This window comes from Scardinius erythrophthalmus (assembly GCF_964197995.2).
Source record: "Scardinius erythrophthalmus genome assembly, chromosome: 20".
Lineage (NCBI taxonomy): Eukaryota > Metazoa > Chordata > Actinopteri > Cypriniformes > Leuciscidae > Scardinius > Scardinius erythrophthalmus.
Genome location: NC_138240.1, coordinates 10,732,537 through 10,749,958, shown reverse-complemented (window position 1 = coordinate 10,749,958; position 17,422 = coordinate 10,732,537). Strand labels below are relative to the sequence as shown.

Genomic DNA, 17,422 nt, shown 5'->3' with positions numbered 1-17,422 from the left:
CACTTGTATGAGTATGAACTGTTTCTTTAATTATACGGTAAGAAAAACATGATATTACGAGGTTAAGTCAGAAGGAAATGGAATCGGCACATTTCATTTGTTCCAGTGTATATTTTAAGGTATTCAGCAGGTAAAAGGCATTGTTCCCATATTGCGTAGTCAACATGGCACAAATCTAACCACACAAACAGATAAATACTAGTCAAAAGAAAGAGAAAGAACTCAATTACCCATTTTCTCTTTCCTAACTACCCACCAGACATTCCTAGCACACAGGAAGACAAGTTTCACAGCACAGATATGGCAGAAACGCATAAACCACAGCCAGTGATACAGACCTAACAGTCCTAAAGGCAACAGTTTGGACGGAAGCATATATGATATATCCTCCATGAAGGCATTTCATATACAGTGTAACAGTGCACAGACGGTAATGCACAGGGCAAGAGGTCCCAGGTCAACAGTTCTACAGCTTAACACAAATGCACAGACATAAACCACTCTGGTCACTGAGTGTTGCGCAGTTGGTTGTACACATGCTCCAGGATCTGTGCATACGCCTGGTCTTTGGGTGCGTGGCCACACAGAGAAGCCTGAGAAAGAGAAAACAAGCGTTTCTTTAAACATTGCTAGTCAGACATATAATTATTTTTTGCTGTGATACTGTTAATGGCACTGAATTATGCAAATGATAATGCTTTAAAGCAACACCAAAGCACTTTTCCTCTTCGGTCCCCCTACAGGTTGGAAGCGGAATTGTCCATTATTCGTCATTAATAATTTAGCCTACCGTCGCACACACGCTATTTGTTTATCCAGCACCGCCTTTGGGAATAACGATGTCCACAGACAAGGCAGAGTATGTTGCTTGATTTTATGAAAGTATGATGTATTGCGACATCAGAAACGAAGAAAAACAAAATAATGACATTGCTTGCTATTTTTTTGCTGTTGTAACGCTTGCCGTAAAGCAAGTCAAATTTGTAGTTTCTTATGTTTCATTCGAACTACAGATCCGCTACCCGATCTGGCAAACTTGCATAGTGCGGTTATAGCGATACAGGGTCGTAAATGCAGAAGTGACGATTTTGGAAACATTATTTTAAGGTACAAAATAATCTTTGGTGTTGCTTTAAAGGTAATGTTTTGGATGTTAAAATAGCCTTCCATTCTAGCATAATATGCAAAGACAACTTTAAAAACATTCATAGGTTGATTTCTCTTAAAATTGTACACCGTTAAGTCTGTGTACATGCACTTTAAAAGTGTTATTTCAGTCAGATTAAAGCAATAATTTATTTTTAAAGTTTCATGAAAAACTTTAGTCTGACTGAAATCATACCAGTCTGATTTCGGTGCTTTTAAAGCATAACTGTTTGAGCATCCCGACCAGTCCGACATTGGCTCATCCAATTATGTGAGTTTGCATCTATATTTTGAGTAAAGGAAGACTGGGCGAGTGTTCAGTAAACCTGTTTGAATTATATTTGCAATCCTGACACTAATGGCACCTTTAAGAATAATCTTAATGATGTAATTGTAAATCATGAAATTGATTGTGTTTTGTTTGTTTAGTGTATGTAGGAGGGAGAGAAATGATGGCTGACCTTGATTTTGTCGAGTATTGAGGTATTAGGACTCCACATCTGACTGAACTGCACCAAGTCAGGAGCAGACCGATAAAACTCCACCAACAGCATCTACAAAGAAAGATATAAAAATAAGAAACGAATAGATCTTAGCTTATCAAAAGACTGTGTACAAGATGTAGTTTAGACGTTGGTTTAATCTAATCTAGAGTGAGGTGTTATCTAGAACTGCAGGAAAAGACAACCAGTGAGTGATTCGCTTCAAAGAGATTACTTCTGAGGCATACTGAACTGTAGAAGGGAATAAAATTCCTGTTTTCCCAAGATGGATGTTGTTGCTTAAATATAACATGCTAGTTGTAATCATACCATCTCATTGAGCACGTCTGTAGTGAGGAAGTTGTCTTGCACGTATGTGACCTCTACCGCCACTGGGATGCCGTAATCATTGGGTCGTTGCTAAATGGAAGGGGAAAATTAGATTAAGCGATAACACTTTACAGTGTCCTTGTTACGTTACATGTACTTACTATAAATTGTGTATAACTACATGCAACTAACCCTAAACCACTCTAATCTTAACCCTTTAGTAAGTACATGTACTTTAATGTGTAATTACACTGTGACACCTTATAAGTGTAATCGAGTAAACTACTAGTTTAGCAAACAATTATTAGCAATTATAAGAACAGTTACCTCAGGAGGCGGAACTACCCAGAATGGTGTGATGGTGGAGGCCACACCTTGGTTGCCATGATAATAGGGTCCTATAAGTGATGAGACAAAGGAAAGAAAAGACTTATCACTGATCATTTAATAAGACGGTTTGTGTTGCACAGTGATCATCTGTTAAATCCACCACGCACCACAGATAATCCCCAGACAGGGCTGGAAACCGTTACTGCTGCCTTGTAGGCGGAGCTGGTGATCCATCTGCGAATCGATGTCCTGTAGAGAGGGAAGGGCGGGGCCTCGGGGGTGACTGTGATACCATCCCACCAATGACAGCCCGCGCATGAAGAGATTTTGACAAATCTGCAAAGTTCAAACAGTTCAAAAGGTAAATTGATGGAGACTATGGTATGGAGACATTTCTATGTTTTTACAGCCAACACAATAGTTTTGCAGACTAACCTCTTCTTCGACAGCTGGGGCAGCGTCTTTATCAGCCAAGCGGGTACGGCATGGGAACGCCCGCAAGACCGTAAGCACTGATGAACATAAAATGTCAATTTTGAGTGTTTCTAACCTCCAATTTGCTATTACAGTAGTTACAAAAATGTTTACACTTACATTGTGTGTTAGTGTCCCAGCGGCCCCCTAAATACCCCACCACCTCACTTGTGGTCAGGTGACAGTGGAAATCCTAAGAATAGAGGTGGGTAAGTGTTATATATTGCCTTCAACTGTTAAAACTAATTTTCATATCATCAGTATTGACTTGATTTTAAAATCAAAAATCCATGAGCACTTTATACCATCAGCAGCAGAACATTGCTGGAAACGGCTACATTAAAAGGCTGGAAGCGGTTGATCGCAGAAAAGGCGGAGAGCTCTACGAGAGTGTGTGGATCCCTGCGTAGACAAACACAGGAACATTCAGGTACACTGCCGTTCAAAAGTTTGGGGTCTGTAGGTATTCTGAAGAAAGTGTCTTATGCTTGCCAAGGCTGCATTTATTATATAAATATTTTCTATTTTAATTGTTTTGAAATGTAATTTATTCCTGTGATGGCAAAGCTGAATTTTCAGCATCATTACTCCAGTCTTCAGAGTCACATGATCCTTCAGAATTCATTCTAATATGCTGATTTGGTGCTCATGAAACATTTCTTATTATTATCAATGTTGATAATGGTTGTGCTGCTTAATATTTTTGTGGAAACTAGGATGCTCTTATAAATATAAAGTTAAATATAAATGTCTGTCATTTCTGAACAATTTAATGCTGAATTAATTTCTTTAAAACTTTTTTTTTTTTTTTTTTTTTTTTTATCGACCCCATACTTTTGGACGGTAGTGTTTGTTAGAGAGCATCATTTCCATAATGCACTACAATGTGGTCGTCTTAGAATTTTTCATCAGTGTTTTTCTGCCTCAAAACTCAGAACTGAACAAACCGGAAGCTTGGGGACATAATATGTGGTTCAAATATATTTCACAATATAATAATTACCTTGTAGCATCTCTGGTGCCAAGAGTGCAATACCTAATTGGAACTCTCTCTCTTTCTCTCCTCTGCATCAGGCTAATGTCTGGGGGGAACATGAAATAACTTATGCTTACTAAGCTGTAACTTTAAACAGATCAAGTCATCACCTCTCAGGTGCCATGTTTTTATGAGGAATCAAGATGATTGGGTGAAGTTTTTTCTATGTAATGTTTAGGTAGATAACATCATACCGTGCAGCTCAGGTTTGGACTTTTTATTCTTGTCCTCTACTGGCATGGCCGTTTTCCCTTCCTCTTCGTCATCATCTCCCATCTCATCATCCTCTCCTTCACTTATCAAGCTCTGAGGTAAACAAATCAAATAGTACACAAACTGCTGGTTGCACAGTAATTGTTCATCATTTATCCCCTTTTAAATTCTTGTTTACTATTGTTTACATGTTGCAAGCTCTTAATAAATTTCCCTCCATTGCTCACCATGTCGGCACTGGGTTGGTATTTGTGCAGCCAGGTGGTTTTGTACTGGACCAGTTTCTGTCCACGATACCGCACCGAAGCCCAGCCGCAGCCAGACTTCTTGGCCGGGTTCACCAGGCGCTTGCAGTGTGTTGCCCAGGCACTTGGAGAGTTAAAGATCTGCCCGGTCTCCACCCAACGGATCTTCCCATCATTCATCAGATCTCCAACAAACTTTTTACCCTAAGGAGACATAGACGGAGACAGAGTAATTGCACCTGACCAGAGAAGTATTAAAGCGATAGTTCACCCAAAAATGAACAATTCTGCAAAAATGTCACCAAAAATTCTGTCATTATTTTTTCACTTTCATTATATGGAATAAAAGAAAGGAGCTAACTAGGACATTCTGCTAGATCATTTTTAATCTTGTAGGTGCCACAGGCTTTTTTTATACACTTTTCCATGTTTTGACAGGCCTGGAAGGGTGAATAAATGCTACCGTTTTCATTTATTGGTGAACTATTTCTTTAACGATAAAAGGTGTAAGTGGTAATAGCCCTTATGATGAAGTTTCTGGACAGTACCAGGTAGTGTATGGACAGAACGCCATCTCCAGGCTCCACAAGACCATCCTTTAAGAGGACTCTTAGTGTGATGCCTCTCCTGGTCAGGAGGGAACCCCTCCCAGAGGAAGCCCTCAGGTCAGCATCTTCAGCCCCACTCAACTCCTCATCCTCTTCATCCGCTCCTTCTTCGACAACCTGAGGAGACGAGGGTGGCTCTGAGCCTGGGACAAACAACAGACAGAAATAAGGCATTCATACAGGCAGGGATGCGTCGAGAATCATTATTAATTGGTTGGAATCATCTAAACCTTATTCAAGGTATTAAAAGAAAATTCACAAGGAAATTTTATATTTTATTACAAAATTACATTATAATGTCCTCAGATCAAGTTAAAACAGTTTTCAAACATAATCTCACAAACTAAAATTAGAATGTCCTTAGAACAAAGTATTGGGACTCTGGACTCTCATGTGGGGGAAAATGCTTTTTATTGTGGGCCAAAAAATGGTCAAAACAGCGAATCTCACATCAGGGAATCAGAGACTGTCCGCTGCCATCTCCATCTGATAAGCTTTTTTCCCCCAGAAATTAAAACAAAACCGCTCTGATAATTTGTCGAGAAACGGTTCTCGCTCCTTTCCGCAACCCCGCGGCCTAGTAATTATTAATTTCACCCGCTTATTAAAAATCACTATTTTTTTTTAATTCTCACCCATTTCGTGATAATCGTCGGAAAACGCTTTGACTTGAAACTGCTCCACAGACTGATGTGATGTCTTTCTTTCCGCCACTTCAGTTTAGCGGTGTTAATATAACACTTCTGTGCGGACACTCGCCACCAGGCTGTTATTCAAAAACATAAAATGAAGGCTTGTGTGTGTGTGTGTGTGTCTGCAGTGTGTGGTTTCCTTGTGTAGTGTTGCTTTAATGTTAATTCCCCTCCCCTTTCTCCTTCCTACCCGTCCTTGTCATTTACTCTCTTTTATAAATTAGCGGTGTTTGTGGTCGTAGCACAGGAGGACGGATGTGGTTTGCATTGCTGTTACAACGGAAGACATATTCGCGGAAATATTACAAGCACATTGGCTGCGATTGTTTAACATTTTGTGGTTATATCAGTTTAGATACAGTTTCTAATGGCCCTGGACCACGGTCAAATGAGCAGTCGACTGGGACCCAGCAGTGGACAGATGGTTTGTTTGGGCAAAATGCGTGTATAATATAGGGTTTACGGTATGAATGGAACGTAGTGTCACTGTTAAATGTTCTCACCGTTAGATGTCGCCAAAGAACGCCGTATTATTCCAGTGCATATGAAAAATAGAAAACATCAATCATCATGTCATCAGCCGAATCCTGAAATGTCTAAGACAACGACATTTTTTATTTTAAATCTAACCTCCAACTACCTCTGATACACGTACACATTGCACACTGGTAAAATGTATTTTAAATACTGTAATCATAATCTCGTACTGATATGAATCCGGGTTTACACTTTATTTTAAAGTGTTGTTACAGTGTAATTATATATTTAAGTACTTAGTAATATTAAGCAACTACATGTACTTACTAGGGGTAGGATTAGGATTTGGTTGAGGGTTAGTGTCATGTAATTATGCATCATTTAGCTACTGTTATTACTATGGTAAGTATATATGTAACAAGGACACTAAAATAAAGTGTTACCGAATCAGGTTGTTCAGAGTTTTTCTCTTTGAAACGTAATAATGGCACATATTCTACATAGCCTATATTCCACGATACAGTATCGTAACCTGTTTTTTGTAATGGCTTATTGGAAACTAGCTATAAGGAAATCTTTTTTGCATAGTATTTATATCTCTGATATTTCCTCAAATGGTTTCGTTCACTTGCCTGCGGTGATGGGTTTTTTGTCTACAGGTGGCCTGGCCTTACGTTTCTTCTCAATGGGCGGGACTTTCGTGCCTTCCGGCAACTTAACGAACTTGACTCACCTGAGTACAGGTAAGGGGGTGGGAGATAAGTGTGACAGCACAGGGTTTCTGTTAGTCACTAACCTTTTTATAAAGCTTTAGCACCTGAACTCTGTGATGTAGGCTATTTGACCGTTTAACAAAGCATTAAACGTGCATGTGGACAGTGAAGCTTCTTCTTTCAAGCACCTGAATTTTTTTATAAGAAGTTTGTAGTTGGCGGGAGAGTAACTTCTGAAGTTATGGCAGCAGCAAATCGCGATAGACGAATGCGATCTCAGCTGCCAACATGTTATTACGAAGGCTTTCTGGAAAAGAAATCCATCAAAGACAAGGTGAGTGTAATATATACATGTGAACGCGGTGTTTAAACCACCAATTTATTTAATTATATACATACATATATACACACAAACACACACACATATCAGGTATATATGTGTTTACGTATATACATACATACATACACAGTCAAACCAAGAATTATTCAGAAACTATATATAATTTTTGATATTTTTACTAGTGGGTGCAGGACACTATAGTTCTAGTATAGTGAGGATAGCAAAATAAAGTAATCTGTGACATATTAATCCCAAAAATTCTTCATACAGTGAACTACCAGTAAAATTTATAAAAAATATGGGACCAAAAATTATTCAGACACTTTGACCTGACCATGGTTTTCTTAAGTGTTTTTGCTATAATTGCTAAAGATTTTACACCACAGACTGAACAAAATTAAGCATTGCTTGGTAATTCGTTGGCCTAAATTGGTATTTACACACACACACACACACACACACACATACATATACATATATCTTCATCATGTGTAATGATTTTATTTGGCTTATACAGTGTAAAAAACGAAAAGTTTATAGTTTACAAAACTATTTCTAATTGTTATTTCTAATTGGATTATTAAAAATAAAATTAATTTGTGTAACTCTATGTAGTCAGATGTATTCGGTCGTGTATTAATAGTTTTTAAACCAGTTCATTATTAGACCCATTAGCTTCAAAATGAAAATCATTTTAAATCTCCTGTTTTCATGAAAGCAAGAAACTTATTTAATTTACTGGGCTTCAGCTAGAGTCAACATTGTGGACCGTCTTCTTATCATGACCATTGGTTGCTATCTTTTATTGTAACTCATTTGTAGTTTTACTGTAAATCTTTAATCAACTTGTATCTCAGTTTTCTGTAGAAGGGTCATCCCTCTTTAAATGGCACAGTTATTTGAATTCTTTCACGACTAATCTTGAACATAGGTTTTTATGTCTTTAACTGCTTATTTTGAAATTTATTTCAAAAGCTGTACATCTGTTAGTTATACCTATGTATTTTTCTGTCGGAAATAGGGGTAACACTTTACAATAAGGTCTCATTTGTTAACATTAGTTAATGCAGTAACTGACATGAACTCACAGTGAGCAGTACATTTTTACACCTTTTATTCATCTTTATTAATGTTAGTTAATATAAATACAGTTGTTCATTGTTTGTTCACGTTATTTCACAGTGCAATAACTAATGTTAACAAATACAACTTTTGATTTATAAAATAGTTTGTTTATTTGAGTCCTGCAGTGACTTTAACAAATGTGCATTTTGTAATAGCTTCACAGAAAAGTATTTATGGACACAGTATGTTCTAGCAAATGCTTTAAATTTTAATGTAAGCAAACTGTAAAGACACCAAAAAAAAAAAAAAAAAAAAAAGTTAATGGTAAAGACACATAATATAAAGTGACCGGTAATCATCAAGAGAGCAGAAGTTGTCATCAAGAGAGCAGAAGTTGTCATCAAAAGAGCGTCACACTAGTGTCTGTTGCAACATGGGAACTGTTTCCCTACAAATGTGAAATTGTCAACAAAAACTGGTCTGGTGGCGTGCTTGCATGCAAATCAAACACTACAGATAAAGAATTTGCATTGTAAAGACGTTTTTAGTAAAGAGGTGTTTTTTTTTTAACAAATTGGATCTTAGCTTACCTAAATGTTTTGCATTATGATGTGCGCTTTGATGACAGACATTCTTGAGTTTGGGATTATAACTGAAGATATATAAAGACTGAAACTGGTTAAAATCAAATAAAATATAATCGTGCCTTTGGTCAAGTGTTGTTTCTGTAATGTTCTTTCTGAAGAAAAGAATGTTCCATTGTTTTCTACATTCCTTTCATTTGCACAAACCAATTCAGTCTTTCCACAAGTATGTATTTAATGAATTAACTTGTGATCATTTTTCAACATTAACTCAAATAATAATTTGCCAACATTTTATCAACATAAACCATTGTCAATAATTCCAAACATATTCAGTTTATGAAAACACTAAACCTATAAATACATTTAAACGTTATGGTGTAAAATTAACAAGAAATATTTATGGTTGTTCAGTAGTTATTTATTTCAGTAAATATTTGTTTTATTATTCAGAAATGATTTATTTTCAGTAAATATTTCTTTTTCTTTTCATAGATGGGTCGTAAACTCTGGACCAGTTTGTGTGGAAATTCACTCTTTTTCTACAATAACACCAAAGACAGTGTCGTAAGTGTTTTTAAAATCTGCCTTTTAAGTTTACTTTTGACTACTAGGAATATCATTGTGTACATTTTGTAACGTATGTATTTTGGCATAAATGTATTTAAATGCAAGCTTGCAGTCCTGAAGGCTGTTTGTTTGTATGTGTTTGTCTACATAGAGAATGGATTATTTGTGCATCAACTGTTTGCTTGTGCTTGTGCTTGTGAATGCAGTATATAGAGAAGCTGGAGCTCTCTGATCTCATGTCCGTGTCAGATGTCTGCTGTCGTGACCGAAACCTGAACGCCGCTGGATTCACTCTGCACATGAAAAATGAAGACATCAGGATGATTGTAGGTGATTAATGATTGTCAAGATGCCACCATTTTCCTTTTCCTTATGTCATTTAAGTGATGGCACACTACACAAATCTGCCAAACTAATCTTCCATTGATTTTACTGCAATACCCTTACAGCTGTTTAACCTTGAGTTATTTAGATCTGTTAATACACGCCCAATATCATGCATTTTTCGTCCCTTTTCTCTTTTCTCAGGCACCCAGCCTTGAGGCGCGAGAACTGTGGAAAGGCTTCATGCTCTCAGTTTCTAAGGTCAGTTGTGCTTTTGAATCTTTAGTATACAATGGTGTCTAAAAATCTCAGAGCATATCATGTAACAGAAAGTTTTAGGGTTTTTAATTCTATTTATATATTTTGACTTTTATGGAGGTCTGTTAGCCAGATAAACCCACTTTGCAAAAGGGAACTTATGTAATAGCTTTGTTTTATTCACATATAAAGCCATTAGGTGGTGATTTCTGATCTTCTGAACTTATCCCTTTTTTCTTGCTCTCCTAGGTTAATGTTTGCCAAACCAGAGAGAGTTTTTCACTTGCAATCATCTATGTGATGAATAGTCAATACCTCTCTATATGTCTTTGTTTGTACCACCAAAAACAGTCCTTTGTACATGTCTCAATCAGCTCCCTAGTTCAGTAGTCAGGGCACTATCAGATCAGGGAGTCGGCCATTTTAAGGGCAATCTCATTCGCAAAATCATTCAGGTGCACTGAAATGTTCACTCCCTAAAAAGTCCCACAGACCAGGGAAGCATTGATGCTCACGGAAATTCTGAAGCATGTCACGTGACCCAACTCACGTCATGACATGCGAAAGATGTTTTGAAAAACAAAATGTTGTTATGTTTTAGCATGAACATACATTGCTAGACAGTTAATGAACATTATCTAGTGTAGGAAACTCAGAAGTGAAGACCAGGAGACTTGGATGTATCTTCAACAGGATTCTTTATTGAGAATGTGCTGTTTCGTTGCTGCAGTCATCAAGTCCAACTAAGGCAGTGTACATTGTGGTTTACATAGATTTTAAGGGCAGTGCTTAGAAATGGAGCACTTACGACCTTAACCAAAGTATGCAAATAAATATACAGTTATAGGAACCCACCTCAGACTCTAGAGTATCACCAGTCCTAATCCAATCAGCATAACATTCAAAGAATGGGACAGGGGCTTCAAGAGCCATTAAAGACAAAAGGTGAGAGTTTCCGTAATCTGGCTCATTTGATTTAAAATAAGAGAACAGGACTGGCAGAAACCTCCTGCTAGGAACATTCATCTGATATCATCATCTTAACCTTAAATGCTAAATACAATGTACTTCACCTTAGTTTTTCATGTGATGTTATGTAAGGATGTAGGATCAGGTAAACAAATTCTTAAATTTGTAATCCCACTCTAGCTAACATTTATAATTAATTGACGTCTTAAATGTTGCGGGGATTTGTAACATCGTAATGTACTTTTAAATGTCATAAACACGTCAGAAAGATATCTCTGCTGCTGTTGTTCATAAATGCCAGTAGAGACGCTGAACATTGAGAACTTAGGAAAATAGAGCCATCAGTGTCCCAATGTGTAGCGAGTCAGTGTCCTTACCAGTGCCCGAATTCATGTACCTGATATACTGATTCACAATAGGGAGCTGAATGAAATGTACCCATAAACAGTCAGATAAATACCGACCAATAATTCTCGCTGTTTCTGTCCTTCAGCTATCTGTGCCAACTCTGAACCTTCTGCCTGGCCAGATTCACATGATGAAGGAAATAATTGACAAAGAGACAAAGAGGCAGCGGCTTCTTTCAGCTCCGCCACCATTCCAGGATTCTGACCCATATGTTAGCGCAGTGCCAGACATGCCTTTGTAAGTTAAAACCACTTGCTTTATTAGCGTTAATGTAATGTTAAAGATTAAAGGTGATGTGTGTAATATCTTTGATGTTTAGTATACTTTCTCCTATCCCAGCTTAACAAGCAGAGGCATCAAACAGATAGTCCCGCTCCAAACTCACACCATTGGTTGTTGACCAACCCAACCCAACACAGCATTAGCTCAAACAGTAGTGTTAATCTGGGGTGGCGCTAACTGTTTGCCTGGCCAATGGCAGATTGGGAGAGTGTTTGGGGAAATAAGTAGGAAAAATACTCAATGGAAATTACACACTTCACTTTTAATAATGCATTGTTCTGTAAGTGACCACATTTACATGCATTCGAAAATGTGACCTTTTCCATTTCCTAATGCCATGTAAAGGATTAGCACAAAGGGTTGGCACACTCTACTTCTGGTTCCATTGACTTCCATTCATACACATATGCGTGATATGACGTCATATTTTTACTTTGCGGGTTTATTTTTATTTATGTGTTGAATTTATATTTTTAAAAAGACTTTGCAGCATGAAGTCATATCACCTCTGTTGCAGTGTTCAACGAAATTGTGCATGTTCAAAGTCTAGTGTGACCTTGGCTTAAGAGAAAGCAGTTAAATGCACCTTGTTTTCGAAACATGGCTTATATTATGGTCATGTAAATGCATTTTTACACACAAGACTGTGCTACTAAAGTAACCTAAAACAGCTTACCGGTGGCACGGCATGTAGGAGGGCTTGCATGTACGTTGGTGTTTTAAAATAACCTTGAAATGAAAATGGACAATTCTTGATTTTTTTATGAAATACGGCAGTATTTGTTATAAATTATTTATCTGTGCACATCTTTTTTTGAATTCACATGCCCTCATAATCTTTAATTCAACAGGGAAAAAAGATGATCGCAACTTCTGTTTCATGCCAACTTTAAAGACTTTAAAGAAAACTTTCTTGCAATGTCTGGTGTGCGTGTGAACATAGTGACTGAATAAATTAATACAATCATGCCTGTTGTTTAATATTTCAATGATGCTTTGTGCAGTTGTTATCATAATGTCACTCACGTCGAAGCTGAAATCTTATTGGAAAGGAACTCCAATCTGGGAAACCTACTGCTGCGGCCGAGCAGCGATGGGAAGTCTTTTGCTCTCACCACTCGCCAAGTTATTAACAAGTAAACACACACTCTCATCTATACTCAGTACAGAATCATGTTGAATCTATTTGCTGGACAGACAGCTTGTAAATGCATTATCAGAGATTGCTTTATTCCCTTCACTTTATCTTCTGAATTGCTCCTCAGTCTGATTCAATAGTCTTGAACCTTGCACTTTGATCTGATGAATAAAACGTGTTACACAATAGTCGGCCTGTTCTGGGAAGATCTGCTTGAATAAAACTGAATATAGCTGTGTCAGTTAAAGAATGAATATCCTAAAGAGTCAACTCTTGCGCCCAACAGACCAGTATTCAAGCATTATCGTGTGTCTCGGAGGCCTGAAGGAGGATTCATCATTGCCCTTGAGACTCCTGTAAGTAACACATTGTTCTTTCATTTTCAAATCACTTTAGATTAAAAGCCTGTGATCAATAGAAGATCATGTTCACAATATGCACAATAAAAGCTTGAGTCTAATAGGAACACTCTCCAGAACATCTAAGGATTCATTTAACCATCTATAAACGTGTCATTTTGTGTGAACTCCGAGTTCTTGGCGAAAGGCTTACGGTGTGATTACTTTGGAAACAAAGAGGAAGTTCTGATAAGAAAGTTTTATGGGTCAGTTTTGGGAATCAGTACAGCTGAGGTGTTGTATATACTTCTTGGCATTTACCACAGAGCTTTATATATGTTAGATAATTTGTGTTTTGAGCAGCCCTATCTCTAGTCTTTTTTCTTTTTTTCTGGAAACCACACCCTTGAATTTTTCCTTCTTGTTCATTTGAAGTTTTTGATCTGAAGAAAAGAAATGTGCACTGATGTATCAGACAATGTGAGTTTGTTCACACACACCGTGTTCACATACACACAGATCACCTGTGTCACCTTGCATGATGTCGTCACCTACCTGGTGGAGAAGGCCGGTGGGGTTTTGGTGCCTCTTCTGATAGAGGAACACTATGAGAAAAATTTCGGTAAGAAACTATTTGTGTTTTCTGGAGAGTATTTAAGGAAAATCTTGTTCGTCAGCAAGACTGACATACTTGTTGGTATGAATCATTAATCTAGAAAATGTTTACAACACAATGAAAGATGAATGACATGTGCAGTAGGTTGCAAAACAGACCTAAATACGTCACCACGTCATAGAAATATGTGTCACTTAAAGAATGATTGACAAACTGAGATGAACTATTCCACTGTTGCTCTTTTTGAAAAAGTTTAACTAATGTTAGACATGGGTTTCCGGTCGCCATGATTTTGTCAAGACATTGGCAAAACATTCCTGTCCACAGTCCTAACCCTATCCCTACCCATAACTTATCCCTAAAATCAGAGGTTAAATGAGAGGTGAATAAGAATGGTGTAGACCATGGGTTTCTAGTTGGCTAACAAAAAAAATCTACTATATTATTTGAACTACACATTCAGGTCAGATTGCTCTTTGAACATAGAAAAATACATTGCACAATATATATATATATATATATATATATATATATATATATATATATATATATATATATATATATATATATATATATATTATATATATGTTCTTGTGCAGTTTCTAAATGTTTGCTTTTCAAGTTCTTTTCGGTTTTGGTTTATTTGTCTAGCCATGTTTAGACTAAACATATTTCTTCATCACATAAAGCATAAGTGTTTTAAGACTTTTTTTTTTTCATGAGAAACCACCCAGTAGAGAAAAATAACGTTTTTAAAAAAATCATCCAAAAAGTGCTTTCAAAATTGGTCCATAACAGAGTAAAACAAGCTGACGCCGGAGCCGAAACTATGAAAACCGTCTGGTTGAGAACTAGTTCGTTCTGTAATATGAACTAATACTTATCATTCCATTCTAGTTGAAACTGGTGTTTTTTTCTCTCTTTTTCTGACTTAATGACAGCTAGCAGTGATTTGATTGACAATTGAGACACACATTCTCCACAGAGCAGGGCAGGCATTCGAGTTTTACAGCAAATAATAATATTACTTTATTTCAACACAAAGAAAGCAGTCTGGGAGAAATAACTGGCAACCTTGCACAAGCTAGTTCAATAGGCCTGATCTGTACTATTCTTTTTTTTTTCTCAGTAATTGTTAAGTCCAATGAAGAAAATGGTGAGATAAGTGAACATTGTCTCAGAAATGTCCCTTCGCCTACTCCTCCGGTGCCTCCCCCCAAACCAGGTAATACATCTTTAGCATCATCTAAAAGCACACATACAAATTGTGAAACATATTGTATTGGGTTTAATGAATGTCTAACTTCAACTGACAGCTCTACTTTTAGAAAACATGAAACGTAATAGAAAAATTTGTGTTTAGGCACAAAGAATCTCAGGCCCAGTTCAGAATCCTACCCGCATGAAAACGAATACCTCAATTGTTCAGGTGAGTCCTTGTACACTTGAGTGTTTTGCCGTTGATTTACTTCGATTAATTGTTTTAAAATGTGTTTCTAAAGCATGTTGTTGATCCTGTTGGGTATGTTTTTCCAGATACTGTAGATTATGAGGAGGATCAGGCCACATGTACGAGACCTCCTGTCCTACCACGTCCTCCAGGTAACACGAATAGCCATTACAATGTTCCATTCCAGCATTTCCTCCTTATTTTTAATAGTTGCCTTTTTGTTGTGCAATGTACAATATGTTATTTTACATGTCTAGGGTCAGTAAGATGTTTTTTAATAGAAGTCAATACTTTTATTCAGAAAGGATGCATTCAATTGAGCAAAAGTGATAGTAAAGGTATTTTGTTACAAAAAAAAATTGTTTCACATAAATACTGTTCTTTAGAATTTTTTTTCATCAAAGAATAAAAAAAACATTATCCACAAAAATAATGGGAAACAAAATATCATTATTGATACATTTTTCTTGAGAACCAAATAAGTCCATCACAAGAATAAATTACATTTTAAAATCTAAAATAGAAATGTTAAATTGTAATAATATTTCAATAATATAATATTATAGCAGGGTGTTTGCCGCATCAGATTTCGATGCCCGTAGACCTAAATACCAATTCAGGTGTGTTCAATATCAAGCGTAGCGTCAGTTCTGGCAGGTCACGTTAGTCAAGCTCGCATCAGCTGATCCACGTCTACCTATAGGAATACGATGCCTATCACTGTATACATAAGCTCCTTCAGTATTTTCAACAGCTATTGTGTTTCTCAGGAGCTAATTACACTCCTACATCCCCAGTCAAGATTTGGCATTTTTATTTCCCTTGAATCAGAATAAATCCTCGAATTATGTAGTACTTTAAAATCTTGAATTAATGATATCTGTATACATTCATGTTAATTCTGTTTTGTTTACCCATATAACCTGTATATTGCTGCCCTCCCTGCTCTTATCCATGCTAGGTTGCATGGATGCGAAGGGATTTCTTGCCCAGAACAGAACCATACCACCAATCCAAACTGCTAATTGTCAATCGTATTTGACGATAGTGGTCCTGACAGAAATTAATTGTTTTTGAGAGATTGTTGCCCGGTCTGATATCGTGATATCTTGTCATCAGAGATCATGTGGGGAGAGACGTTGCAATGATGAACTGCTTTATACATTTTGTCAGAGCAAGTTTGACATGTCTTGGTGCAAATACGAGGCATTTAGTCCAAATTAACATCCCAGCGCTGTCCTCACTGTCCCAGTGTTATGCTGGATCTTTGGATTTTGTTACCAATGATCTCAAAGAAAACCATTCTAATGTGTTCTGCTTTGATGTAGATGGTGAAAGAAAAGCTTTGGTACCTCCTGGCTACTCTAAAACACCGGCCCGAAGCAACAGTTTGTCAGGCTTGCCTGAGAAATTCTCCAAGCGTGAGCTTAGTGTTGACATAAGTAAGAACAAATCTTTTTTTTTTGCCATTGTTTCGCTCTAAATTTTTTTACTTTCAAATCCAACCAACATTTCCTGCTTCTGATATCTGTGATTATGTAACATAGTGATTTTTTTACTATGGTTTTGTTTTTAACAGATGAGCTCCAGGACGCTTTTAGGAAACGAGGTATCCAGGAATAATCTTAATCTCAATTAGATGATGATAATAATGGTTTCATTGTTGAACGTTGAAGAATTCCTTAGTATTAAGCCAGCAGATGTATGGATATACAACTTTACTCACCTGAACGCTGTATCTGTGAGATTTGTCCAGTTGGCTGGATCAACAAAAAAGGCCCTTGAATCAAGTTTTCTTTATTGATCCTTTCAGCATAAAGATCTATTAGTTCTTTACAATAATTTATTAGACCAACATATGGATCATTGTGTGCCACATTGTGCCCTTTGTAGCTGCTGATTGTAAATCACCACTCTTGTTTGTGTAGTCAAACTCAAATTGCAAGTTTATCTCACTGACATACTGTTGATTTATCACAATTTCAGAGATTATTCATGTGAATAGTCACATATAAATGTTTTGCCTTGAAATCCTATGTATTGGCTAGCTGGTCTATGTCTCTTTTCTCTGCCTCTGATATAAAAAAATATCAGGCTTGCTAAAATGATAAGAGTTGTTGGTGATATGATGAATTATACTCTGACTTTACTATGTGGGGAAGTTGCAGGTCTTCTTTCTCCAGATAGAGAAACGGATCAAACGAATGTTGTCTTTCTGTTCCTGTTAAAACATGACATGTTTTATTCTATGTATTTTAATAACAATACAATGATCCCGGAAAAAAACGTACACTGTGTCATACTTTTTTTCTTGTGTGGTTGTGCAAGACAACA

At 36.9% G+C, this 17,422-nt stretch overlaps 2 protein-coding genes across 9 annotated transcripts; one reads left to right on the top strand and one right to left on the bottom strand.

The window, feature by feature from the left end:
• mpnd (MPN domain containing) lies at positions 1-6,720 on the bottom strand (the record flags this gene model as incomplete). Of its 3 annotated transcripts, none has more annotated exons than XM_081349147.1 (13): positions 1-593; positions 1,608-1,700; positions 1,959-2,048; positions 2,286-2,356; positions 2,456-2,624; positions 2,724-2,800; positions 2,883-2,955; positions 3,068-3,164; positions 3,766-3,844; positions 3,993-4,104; positions 4,239-4,460; positions 4,805-4,981; positions 6,666-6,720. In XM_081349147.1, the coding sequence occupies 11 exons, from the start codon at positions 4,434-4,436 to the stop codon at positions 507-509; spliced, it is 1,146 nt and encodes a 381-aa protein (XP_081205273.1). In that variant the 3' UTR covers positions 1-506. The 3 variants fall into 3 exon arrangements, with proteins under 3 accessions (XP_081205273.1, XP_081205272.1, XP_081205271.1); XM_081349146.1 differs by lacking the exon at positions 6,666-6,720 and adding an exon at positions 5,500-5,732 and having other exon boundaries at positions 4,805-5,007; XM_081349145.1 differs by lacking the exon at positions 6,666-6,720 and having other exon boundaries at positions 4,805-5,038.
• On the top strand, positions 4,082-17,367 carry stap2b (signal transducing adaptor family member 2b). Of its 6 annotated transcripts, XM_081349154.1 has the most exons (16): positions 4,082-4,109; positions 4,269-5,104; positions 6,693-6,776; positions 6,952-7,080; positions 9,231-9,302; positions 9,512-9,631; positions 9,834-9,890; positions 11,350-11,501; positions 12,551-12,682; positions 12,971-13,040; positions 13,542-13,644; positions 14,768-14,863; positions 15,002-15,067; positions 15,175-15,240; positions 16,417-16,530; positions 16,668-17,367. In XM_081349154.1, exons 4-16 carry the CDS (start codon positions 6,988-6,990, stop codon positions 16,709-16,711), a joined length of 1,185 nt encoding a protein of 394 aa, XP_081205280.1. In that variant the 5' UTR covers positions 4,082-4,109; positions 4,269-5,104; positions 6,693-6,776; positions 6,952-6,987; the 3' UTR covers positions 16,712-17,367. The 6 variants fall into 6 exon arrangements, with proteins under 6 accessions (XP_081205280.1, XP_081205278.1, XP_081205277.1 ...); XM_081349155.1 differs by lacking the exons at positions 4,082-4,109; positions 4,269-5,104 and having other exon boundaries at positions 5,782-6,776; positions 6,955-7,080; XM_081349152.1 differs by lacking the exons at positions 4,082-4,109; positions 16,417-16,530; positions 16,668-17,367 and having other exon boundaries at positions 4,977-5,104; positions 6,955-7,080; positions 15,175-15,609.
• Positions 17,368-17,422: the final 55 nt, after the last annotated feature.

Bases quoted from the DNA above. Each gene is read 5' to 3' on its own strand.
- stap2b (XM_081349152.1), top strand. From the start codon at position 6,988: ATGGCAGCAGCAAATCGCGATAGACGAATGCGATCTCAGCTGCCAACA. The intron at 13,645-14,767 runs GTAAGAAACTAT...TTTTTTTCTCAG, and splicing joins ACACTATGAGAAAAATTTCG to TAATTGTTAAGTCCAATGAA. The intron at 15,068-15,174 runs GTGAGTCCTTGT...ATGTTTTTCCAG, and splicing joins CGAATACCTCAATTGTTCAG to ATACTGTAGATTATGAGGAG.